Genomic DNA, 12437 nt, shown 5'->3' with positions numbered 1-12437 from the left:
ATTCCAAAAAAGGCAGTTCATTACTGCAAAACCATTGCTCTAGCTGCGGGTCCCATCGACCTAGTGACTCATCTCAGACTCAACCCCAGCGAAACTGTTGTGGACGTCCCCTTCCTACGTGCAACCCCTGTATGTAACAAAGGAGCAGACACCTCCTTCCCTTTAAACGTCTTTTTGAGCCTACTTGCTAGCGTTGCATTGAAGGCTTTCAGTTGCTCTATCAATACCCCATGATCTGTTGCCCCTTTGACCTCCTTCATAACCTGTGAATCATCCTTAGCCCTCCGGCCAGCACCATGAACACCAAAGAAAGGAGTTGGGGGACCCCCTTATAGACTGAGAAGTTGATAATCCCCACCCACCAGCCATAGCCGCTTCATCACTTGAGCTCTCCTCGCTAATAGCCTCCAGCCCAGCCTGCCCCGGGCAGCTTGACGGCCCCAAACCTGTGATGCCAACCCCCTGCTCATCCGATATCGCATGTGAGGTAACCAAATCCAAAGCCTCCTCTAGGCCAGCGCTGCACACACCCTGCACAGCATTTGAATTCGTGATCTCAAAAGGTTCTCCTTCCCCTGCAGTAGGCCTCCCCATGCCTGTTGGATTGCAAGGGAGCTCCACCCACAGTTCTATGCCCTCCTCTTCAGTCGCTTGTTGCACTACCCCTAAAGTCTCATGTGCAGCAATGGGTTGAGTCTCCCCTCCAGCACTCTCCTCCAACCTTGATACATTTAAAGGCTCCTTCAAACAAGGCACAGCCGGCTGCGTCACCACACCCGACGTAAATTCTTCCTTTGTCCTTAGAAGGGCATCTACACAAGCCAAAACCTCTACACACGGATTCCACCCAGCCTCTTCCAAGTGCGTGGGATTCTCCAACGGCTCCACCACTGGATCCTGCAAGACCATTGAATCACCATGTCTCAATGCCGAATGCCATCGCCCTCCCCTGGCATGCCCTGGGGGGCTTTCCTGACGGGGCCTGTGTGTAACCCTAGTGCCTTGAGAAGGCCCTGTTGGCCCCCCCTGAAAAGCCGTTCCTGTCCCCCTTGGATGTCCATCGCTACGGCCTTTCCTTTTTTATGCAGTTATTCATCTAGTGTAACTATGGAAAGAAAACTCGGTCGAAACCTGTCGAAACCACCGAGATATCTCAGTTTCGTAGGTTTCCAAGATAAGATGGAGGGGTCTTTTAAAAACTACATGGTTTCGACTCGGTATCAACAGTTTTGTTTTGACCATGTTTCACCGAAACATGGTTGAACCACCTTGAACTAGACCTATGTAATACCTCATCTCAACTTGGTTTCGACAGAAACCCCTCCAACTCTAAAGTTTCAACAGAAACCCCTCCAACCAAGATTTCCCCATGAATGGGAAAATGTACCAGGTTTCGACCTGGTTTTGATTGGTTTCGACCAAATCTCGGTTCCAACCAGGTTGAAACCCAAGTTCTTGATCCTTGAGTGTAACTGACCCAAAAGCCAAGTCCTCCCCCCCGGCAGCCCCACGGCAGGCTAAAGTCATCCTTGAGACAAGGTTTTAATTATTAGTTTATTTAAAATGTGGTATTTTAGGTCTCTTGCGAAACTATTTTGTTCTCATGATGCCTCACATCTGATTTTAGGGGAAGCAGCGAAGCTCTTTGCAGATGCTGGTATTATTTGCATTGCCAGTCTGATATCTCCTTATCAAAGAGACCGGGATGCATGCCGTGCATTAATGACTGACGGAAATTTTGTTGAGGTTCGAGCCTTCTGGTTACCTTGAATTATTTGAAGCTAGAGCACTCAATCCCATATTACTGAGGAATTAAATTAAAAAAAGATGATGATTCTATATTCCTATTTTTTTAAAAGGAAAAATTAAGAACCCTAGCTATGTTAAGACTGGCCTAACAACATACACTTGCACTGGATACAGGTCTTCCTAGATGTACCATTGCAAGTATGTGAGGTCAGGGATCCAAAGGGCTTGTACAAGCTTGCACGTCAAGGAAAGATCAAAGGTATAACCTTTAGATTTAGGGTATATGTAACTTTCTATTTGATGGATGACTTACAATGTTATTGAACTTACATTGATATTTTTGCTGCAGATTTTACTGGTATTGATGATCCATATGAACCACCTTTGACTTGTGAGGTTTGTATACCTTTTAGGAAAAGGAGTTCTACTGTTTAGAATCTCTAAAGCATTAATTTGTTGATGCTGGAAAGGAACTTGACATGGGAGATGATCTTTTTCCTCAGATAGTATTACGGCATGAAGGAGCTGGTGCTTCCCCTTGTGAGATGGCTGAAAAAGTGATATCCCACTTGGAGGAGAAGGGGTTCCTACATGTGTGAAGCCTACCCTTTCAATTGTATAGAATTATTACAAGCAATAAACATAAGTTATATCTGCCCCTGATTCTTCATTTTCTCTCTGGTTCTGAATCGATTAATAATTCTTCATGTTTTTCTTATTAGTTGAATGCTTCATTAATAAGCTTGAAAGATTTGATATTATTTCACACTAAAACGTATTCTCCAGTTTGGAGAATATGTAGAGTTTACATGAGGAGACCAGCTCACTAGACTTATACAAGGTAAGCTTACATGCAATATTGGTGCAATATTGGATTTCCAAAAATACAAAGATTCAGAACTTGCAATCCGAGGAATGAATTCACATGTGATGATAAATGAATATCACATGTGAAAAATGGGGAATATGAGAGAATGGTAACGTTCAATACACCACCTCAAGGTGGGGAACCCGAATCTTCAGCTTGTCCCTTAGAAATTGAAAACGGGTTGTGCCAAGTGCCTTCGTAAGGGTATCTGCAAGTTGGTCTTGGGTTGAAGTTGCTTCTTGGCCACACAATCTCGAACAAAGTGAAAATCTATTTTGACGTGTTTTGTGCGGGCGTGAAAAACTAGATTGGCGGATAAGTAAGTCACCCCAATATTATCACACCAAAGAATTGGTGTGCCAAAAAGAGGATAGCCAAGTTCACCAAGTAAGGACTCAAGCCAAATTAATTCAGTCGAAGCATCAGCCAAGGCCTTGTATTCAGCCTCTATTGAAGAGTGTGCCACCGTTTTCTACTTACGAGATGTCCAGGATATAACATTAGGGCCAAGAAAAATGACGAAACCACCTGTAGATTTTCTGTCAAGGTTGTCAACCGCCCAATCAGCATCAGAAAAGGCTTGCAAAGAGCGGAAAGCAAAGCGTTCAATGAGCAGACCGTGAGAGCAAGTTTGCTTGAGATATCTGAGAATACGCTTTACCACCTGCCAGTGGTCAGAAGTGGGTGAATGCATATGCTGGTAGGCCCGATTGACAGCTAATGCAACATCAGGACGAGTGAGGGTGACATACTGCAGGGCACCCACAATTAAACGATACTCAGTAGGGTTGGATAGGGGAGCACCCCCTGCATCAGATGCCTTTTGTGTACTAGCCATGGGAGTGCGCACTATTTTGCAGTCAATCATGCTAGACCGATGCAACAAGTCAGAGATATACTGAGATTGAGACAAGTGCAGTCCCTCGGAATGAGAAGTAGCCTGGACACCAAGAAAAAAGTGCAAATTCCCAAGATCCTTGAGGGATAATTCACTAAAAAGTTGCTGCAAAAGAGAAGAGATTATGGATGGGTCGCTGTCAGTAACTAGAATGTCGTCAACATATATCAGAATATAGCACACATGGGAACCCTGAGTGCATATAAAAAGTGAAGTATCAGTCTTGGAACCTCAAAATCCAAGAAGAAGAAGAAAATTAGATAATCGACAAAAACAAGCCCGTGGTGCCTACTTAAGACCATAAATGGAGTGATGAAGGCGACAAACATAGTTTGGATGGTTAGAGTCAGTGAACCCTGGCGGCTGAGACATGAAGACCTCCTCTTCCAACTGGTCATGGAGAGCTATGGAGAGAACGTAATGAATAGTAGTTGGTTTGATGATAGGGCTGAACGTTTCACCATAGTCAAGCCCAAGCTGTTGCTGAAAGCCCTTTACGACAAGACGCGCTTTGTAGCGCTCAAGGGAACCATCCACTTTCTGCTTAATGCAATAAACCCACTCGCACCCTATGAGATTCATATGTGGTTGATGAGGTACCAAAGACCAAGTGTCATTTTTTATCAACGCGTTGTACTCCTCAGCCATAGTAGTGCGCAACTCAGGAACTTTAGAGGCCTGTGAAAAACAAGTAGGCTCAACAGTATCATTAGTAACAACCAAAGCATGTGGGCGTGAGCTAGGTGGCATAGAGGGCAGCGATGTGGATGTGGAGGTGGTGGCATAAAGGTCACTAATTAGGCAAGTGCACCTAGGTGGAGATGGTGGGGTCACCGTAGGGGAGGGTGACGGTAGGTGTGTGGTAACGGCTGTGGTAATAGGGGAGGGTAATTGGGATGGCAAGGGTCAGGGGGGTACCGGGGTCGCCACGTTGGGTGAGCGATCAAGTGGAGATGGTAATGGTGAGGGCACACCATGTGGTGGTGGATGGCCCAATGGTGGGAGCCGAATAGGGGCAGCAGCCCAAGGGGAAGGTTGTGAAGGACCCGTAGATGGGTTGGAAAAGAAAGGAATTTTCATCAAAGCGAACGTGACGGGCGATGTAAATCCTATTAGAAGGAATGTGAAGGCACCTATAACTAGTGTGTGATGGGCTGTAGCCCAGAAACACATAAGGTAATGAGCGAAAATCCATCTTATGCCTATTATATGGGCGTAAATAAGGGAAACATAAACAACCAAACACCTTTAGAAAATGATAATCCAATAATTTATGAGAAACTAGTTGAAAAGGGGAAACATCATGGGAGACAGTCGAAGGCATTCGATTGATCAAATAAACAACAGTTTCAAATGCAAAATTCCAGTGCATGCGAGGAATAGACCCATGAGCAGGAAGGGAAAGCCCTATTTCGACAATGTGCCTATGACGGCGTTCGACAGCCCCTTGTTGCTCATGGGTATGGGGAACGGAAACCCTATGCGCAATACCAATGGTTGTGAAAAATGTAGGGAGAGTCTGAAACTCCCCACCCCAATCCGTTTGAATGGCCTTAATTTTCCTGTCAAATGTCTCTCAACAAGGGCCTGAAATTGCCAAAAAATTGTGAAAACCTCAGATTTGCAAACAAGAGGATAAAACCATATGAATTTACTGTTGTCATCAACAAATATAACATAAAATCTAAGACCATATAAAGAAGGTGTGGCGGATGGACCCCACACATCACTGTAAATTAAATCCAAAGGAAACAAGCTTCGACTATCCGTAACAGATAAAGAAAGATGACTGGCTTTGCCTGAATGACAAGTCATACAAACATTATTAAAATGGGAGGAAAAACAAGGTAAATTATTTTTATTAAGCATATGACGAAGTAATCGCTCATTAGGGTGTCCTAAACGACGATGCCAGATGTCAATGGAGGATCGAATAGCAGAGTGAGCAGAAGGCCGATTTGGTGGAGTAAGTTCATACAGACCACCCTTACTTAGTCTGGATAGTAGAGTGGACTTGGTGACCTAATCCTTCACAAGGAAATAAGACGGGTGAAATTCAAAATAAACATTGTTATCACAAAAAAATTTCTGAATGGAAAGAAGACACTTAGAAATTGAAGGGACATGAAGAACAACATTTAAATGAAAAGAACAAGAAGAGAGAGAAGGGAGAGGATAGTAACCAATGTGAGAGATGGGTAAGCCCTTACCATTACCAACGTGCAATTGATCTTGCCCTGTGTAGTCATCTAACTGGGAAAGGGATTGGATATCTGGGGTTACATGATGGGACGCCCCCATGTCGGGATACCATGGTAGAGCATTGGATGGATGGGGGGTAGGTAACAGTGGTGGATTTGGATGGCCAAAAGTGGAAGAAGAAGGGGGATAAGAGGGATAAGTGTAATGGACTGTGGGTGGAGGGTTATTGGGATGGTAGGGTAGGGGTTGGTTGATGTAGGAAAGGGAGGAAACAATATGTATATCAAACAGGAGCTCTAACATGGCGGACTATCCAAAGAGGGACACGGGTGGATAAATAATTTCAACACCTGCCCGCTCCTAGGGGGATTCGATACCATGACCCCTGCTTGCGCTGATACCATAATAAGGTTGAAAGATTTGATATTATTTCACACTAAAATGTATTCTCCAGTTTGGCAAATATATAGAGTCTATATGAGGAGACCAGCTCACTGGACTTATACAAGGTAAGCTTACATGCAATATTGGTGCAATATTGGATTTCCAAAACTACAAAGATTCAGAACTTGCAATCCAAGGAATGAATTCACATGTGATGATAAATCAATATCACATGTGAAAAATCAGGAATATGAGAGAGAGAGTGTGTAATGTTCAATATTCATTATTCTGTGCAGCTTTATTATTTTGATTGTAAATATAAAGGGGCATTGGTTTGGTTGAATCTTGCATTCCAACTATGTGTGCAAGTGTGAGAAATAGACTCTGTGTTTAGTGATTTAGCAATACTTTTAGGTGACAAAAAAAGATTTCTAGTTTCCGAGGGAGAGAGAGGAGAGGTCTCCCAACTGCTTTGTATGAAGGCCAGCTCTGCTCTTGGGCCTTGTCATTTTCCTATACATAGTAAATTCAGATGTGGGGGAAATTATAGGTTGGGATTTGTTGGGGTATGATTTAGGATATGCAATGGAAATTGCTATGTTTTATTTGGTTATATATTTATGGGAAATACTCTGAGCAAACAGCATAGAAGAGCGCACCAATGAGATGCGGCGGAATGGTTTCGTATATAGGATGGCAGCTGGGACCAGAGCGCCTGCACACAGACACAAGGTTGGGCAAAATGACCAGTTTATCCCCATGAAAGTCTAAAATGTCTCCCATGTTGATGCTTCAACACATGCTTCCATTGGCCCCCAAGTTGGTGCAGAGTTAATGGCCCTAAGGAAAAATTTTTGAGTACTATATGGGTATTTTGGTAAAATTCATGTACAAGGTTTCACTATAAATATATAGCGAGGGTTCTTTCTCTGTAACGCAATCTAACAGAGGTGAGAGGATGAGCGGTTGTAACCCTATTATCCATTGATAGTAAAACAGATCTCATCTCACCGTGGATGTAGGCAATCTTGCGGAACCACGTTAATCCTTGTGTTCATTGTGTGATTGTTTTTTGCGACTTCCATTCTTTTTTACATTGTTTTAGGATTTTTTTTTTTTCAACACAAGGGCATGCTCCTGGACAGAAAACTTTTTTCCCTTTTATATTTCATACAGATAAATGAACTTCAAATAAAAAAATATTTTTCAAAAATTGAAAAAATATTGTTGAAAGTCCACAATTTTGAAGTCAGTTTAAACGTGAACACTAATGAGTAAGAGGAGGGCTGAAAAAATTCAAATGAGTTTGTGAAGTTGCTAGAGATTAAATTATCACATTTGAGATTTTGGATTAGTCCATAGTATAGAGGACCCTCCACCTGTATCATTAATCAAATTTCATTCCCAAATGAATACATTTTTTTGATAGAAAGTGTATTAAAAATTGTGGAGAATAACACAGATGCCACTAACCTCTATAGCTCTACTATTAAGATACCGACAGTTTTGTAACTCTATTTTTGGTGGGGGTGATGGCAGCCTAGGCTCTGCTACACTAGCCTCAAGCTACCTCTACCACCACCGCTAATGCAACTTCAAAGTTCAAACACCACCACCGTCCCCTCTACCATCACCTCTTATGCCACCACCGCATCGGCACCACCACCTCTACCAAAGAAATGCTTCTATTAAGATGTATTTCATACATGTTTCATTTTTGTAGTTATATAAATATATATATATATATATATATATATATATATATATATATTGGACTTCTTAAGGGTAGCCTAAATAGAGTTAGGCTCTGATACCAGTAGGTTATCATCTTGGACTTCTTAAACATATATATATATATATATATATATATATATACACTAGTAAATGTGCACGTGTGGCCATATATATGTTGAGCCAATAGAGAAACAGATGAGGGGAGATACACTGAGAGAATGAGAGAGTTTGTGAGAAAGAAGGAACATGTGGGCATTCAAGAGCGAATGAGTATCAGGTGTGTGTGTGTGTGAGAGAGAGAGAGAGAGAGAGAGAGAGGAGACTTTCCTCCAAAACGTCTAAGGGAAAAAATAGAGTATGTTAAATTAAATAAATATATTTATGGGGCCGTGTATAAAATGAATCTTTTACACTGGATTTTAGTAACCGACAGATTAAAGCATTTTAATCTGAACCGTCGAAGGATAACTTCTCTTATACGGTTATCTTTTAGTTACTTTTTAAATACAGGTAAAAGATTTTGTTTTAATCAACAATAATTAAAAAAAATACAAAACACGTCTCTGCAACTCCTTTTTCATTCAACGCCTCTCCTCTCTTCTCTCATGATGATCAAACCCTTGAGCCAACAGTACAACGGCTCTCTCACGCCGGCGACAGTCTCACGTGTCGGAGCACCCTCACGCCGGCACATTATCCAACAGTCCAGGGCGAATCAAACTTCTTGGTTTTAAAACCCCTACTCCCTCTTTGCGAAAACAGTGTTGCAGTAGAGTTCCTCTTCTTCGCAACACTAATCTGGAGAGAAATCCATATTTCAATCCATAATATATATAGATAGAGAGAGAAAGAGGGAGAGATCTCAACAGCGCGGATTGGAAGAACCTTCACCTTCCCAAATAGCAGCCGTATTCCTCTTCTAGCCGCGGGGAAAAAAGCTTCCACGGCAGTTCAAGAGGGAGGAGTGGAGATTGCCAGGAGAAGAGGAAAAAAAGAAAAACAGAGAGCATAAAAGGAGAGCAGAGAGAGTGAACCAGATGGAGGGAATGAAAAGGATCTGAGACAGTGAAGCCGAGGCTTCTCTGAGCCGGGGAGGCGACCAGCCAGTGTGGTTCATCATCTTCTTCCCGTTTTTTATTTTTTTTTCTTTTTTGTTTTACACCCCAGTCAAACCCATTTTCGTTTTTCCTTCTCTTCTTTACTTCTTGACTTCTACCTAAGAGTTAGCCAAATTCGGTTTCTGGAAGGGAACAGCCGATGCCTCTCCTCGATGGAACCAAGCAAACAGGGTTGTTCTTGGAGAAATAGGGAGTGGAAAATGATAGCTTACCGGGACCGTGAGAAAGCCCTAAGCAATGGTTTCTTTTGCAAGAGAACGTATTTGAGAGAGGGAGTTACAGAGAAGGAAACCAAATGGAAATTATTTCATTTTTATCTTTTGCAAGAGAAAAGGAAGTTGCAGAGAACTGGAAAAAATGGATTTTTATGTTTGGCATGAGAAAAGGGAGTTGCAGAGAAAAAAATGGAAGTTGTTTCGTTTTTTTTTTTGTTAATTATTATTGATAAATATAAAAGGCAGTCTTTTATTCGTATTTGAAAATGTAACCGTATAGGAGTATATACCCTACTTTATCCTCGAACGGTTCAAATTAAAACTCTTGAATCTAACGGTTAATAAAATCCAGGTAAAAGATTCCTCTTATACACGACTGTGTATGAAATTTTTTGCCTATATTTATAATTCAAATAAAAATTAAACAAATTTATTATATTTGTGGGTGGGGGATATTGTGGATAGAAGGACAAAAGGATCATAGACAAGCGAGGGGGAGGGAGAGAAATTATGGTTGAGGCAAGTTTTAAAAACATGGAATCAGGGAAGGGATTGGTCTTTATTGATTCTGATTTAAAAGAAAAAAAAAAAGAGAGAATACTCGGTGCACGAGGCTCCCACTCATGTGGGGTTTGGGGAGGGTCATAATGTATGCAACCTTACCCTTGCTTCGCAAAGAGATATTTCCAGAGACTCGAACTGTAACCGCTTGATTCCAATTCAACCGAACCAAAATAGACTTGTCTTCAATACAATCATGAGCTTCCTTGCGTAAGTGACTACACCATGGCACAATAGAGATGCTTATAGGAAGAAATTATCTCCACCACATCAACCAAAAACATTTTAAGCTTTCAATAAATTGCCCTTGATACATAGTAATATTAAAAAAAAACATGTTTTTTCAAATCTTCAATTGTCACTATTACAAGAATGCCCAAATGACAACCTAGACTACAAGTCATATCCTAGAACTATATATCCATACCACATTATTAGGACCAACATCCAATGCTTTCAATAAGGTCTAGGTGGTATTCCAGGATGCAACCCATTCTTGTAATGATCTAATGCTTTCACATGCTATGAAGAACCTATCATTTTATTCCATAAGGATGTCAATCATCCCCTTGCACTTATATTCCTATCAAACCATGATCTCTTTCACCGTGATCAAATAGCAAATTAATAGCTTCCAAAAAACAAGAGACCGTTTCTTTTTCTTCTTCAATTATGGTGTTGAAAATAGCATTCTAAAAAACACAACCCAATACAAAAAGAAAAAAGGAAAAAAATATATATATATGGTCCAATTTGCTAACATTTGCCACCATCCATTGGAAAGCCATTTCTTCATCATCAATTTCATCCTTTCCTTATCTTTCTTGTCCAAAAAGGAAAGAACAATAAAATAAATTTAAAAGACATATATTATGTGAAACTTAATGCTACAAATAAATAAACTCAATTAAAGAAGAGCAAATATAGAAACTAAATTGCATAAATTACCAACAAACATAATACATTTTATTCTAAGATAGTAAAATTTCCATTTAAATTTTGTTTCGCTAACGCTACCTTTGAACTTGGCCGGATTCCAAAGAAAAGAGTAATGAGTAGAGTTGTATGTGAGGAAGGATAAGAAAGTATAGATAGACTGTTTTAGGATACTAGAGTAGAGAGATGTCTAAACCTTCCCAAAACCTTTGATCCCTCTGTATCGGTAATTGTTATTTTGGTGATTCTGACTTTTCACCTGATTTTGTGAGAGAACGGTTATTCTCCGGTCCCCCCTCCCAAAAAAAGTTTTTTTTTTTTCGGTTTCTGTTGATTACTGTTGGCTACTTGAAGCTGTGATTTGGTTGAGGTTCTCGTTCAATTGCATTTTGGGAAGGCTTTGTGATAAAATTATTACAATGAGAAGCTTTCTGTTCAAGTCGAATTGCTTTTATTTTTTCCCTACCAAAAATTGGAAAAAGGGGAAATTTCGAGAAGCTTGGGGTCATGTTAGAATTGATCTTGATGGGGACTTTGTTCTGAGTTCTGACTTCTGGCTTATGACATAGGGTTGCCGTAGCAGGAGAGAGCCGCTTCAATGAGAGCTCAATCCCTTCCGGAAATGAGAGAGAGAGGGAGAACAAAAAGACAAAAATGCCATTTAAATGTTATTTTACAAGATTTTAACAAAAGAAAATGAAATGTCTTAATTTCACCATATAATTAAACCTTCAATGTCTTATTCATCGTTGTATATTAGTCATTTCATTTTTTTGTTATTTTTCCAAATGTAACCCACCCTTGTTACATGAATAACAACCCTAATAATAAATATTAAGGGTCATCATGATTTGGAAAATAAATAAGTAATGAAAATCCAATCAAAGGGAGAGAGAGAGAGAGAGAGAGAGAGGGAGAATAATTAGGGATAATCCCAATAAGAGTGAATGTGGAGGGAGTTAAAATTGGAAAGAAATATAATCTCCTATGAGAGGGGATTTCTTTTTCTTTTTACGGTTGGCAGATTTCTAACTAATTAAGGTTGAGAAGAGAGAGAAAAGAGAGATAAATGGGACGAGAAGAGAGATCTCTAGGATAGAGATGTGGAATGGGAAGAAAAAGTGTAGAGTTTCCTTAAATTGAAAGAGAATTTTATTTTTATTTATTATTTAATTATAAAAAGTTAAGAGTAAGGGTACCATGTATCTCTAAAAAAAATACAAAGGAGAGAGACAAAGTATAGTAAGAGAGAAAGGGTATTTAAATAAACAAGAAGGGTAAAGTGGTCAAGGAAAAGATTTGTCACGAAGCTTACATTCCTGCTTATATATATTATATATATATATATATATACACTAGTAAATATGCACGTGCAAATGCACATGTGAGCAAGAGATAGAGAGAAAGAGTGGCAGGGTGAAGGGGAAGAGGATGAGGATAGGGGAGAGAGGCATTTGATAGGGAGGGGAGCTTGTGGAGTTGACGAATTATTTTTATTTTTAACCTATTTGATAGAAAATATTATTGTAGTTGGGCGTGAAACCTGAACAACAAAATGATGGAGTAGCATTTCACTGAGTTACCTATGAGTGTACGACTGTGTTGCATCAAGAAATCGTCGAGCGGTCCTACGAGTGCCGTCACCTGCAAAAGGACCAGGGGGTCACCAAAGAGAACTGGTGTGGTTTCGGCCTAGGGCTCTCCGATGCCAAAGTGAGATCTCCTGAGCAAATAGATGAATAGAGATTATTCAAGATGGGTTGAGGGTGTGA

The 12437-nt window shown here is 40.5% G+C and overlaps 1 protein-coding gene across 1 annotated transcript; it reads left to right on the top strand.

Moving 5' to 3' along the window:
- Positions 1–1563: 1563 nt before the first annotated feature.
- On the top strand, positions 1564–2348 carry LOC122647390 (adenylyl-sulfate kinase 1, chloroplastic-like). The gene is made up of 4 exons (XM_043840811.1): positions 1564–1746; positions 1924–2008; positions 2099–2145; positions 2253–2348. Exons 1-4 carry the CDS (start codon positions 1564–1566, stop codon positions 2346–2348), a joined length of 411 nt encoding a protein of 136 aa, XP_043696746.1.
- Positions 2349–12437: the final 10089 nt, after the last annotated feature.

This window comes from Telopea speciosissima, unplaced genomic scaffold, assembly GCF_018873765.1.
Source record: "Telopea speciosissima isolate NSW1024214 ecotype Mountain lineage unplaced genomic scaffold, Tspe_v1 Tspe_v1.0041, whole genome shotgun sequence".
In the NCBI taxonomy this organism is placed as follows: domain Eukaryota; kingdom Viridiplantae; phylum Streptophyta; class Magnoliopsida; order Proteales; family Proteaceae; genus Telopea; species Telopea speciosissima.
This window is presented reverse-complemented; position numbering and strand designations above follow the sequence as displayed.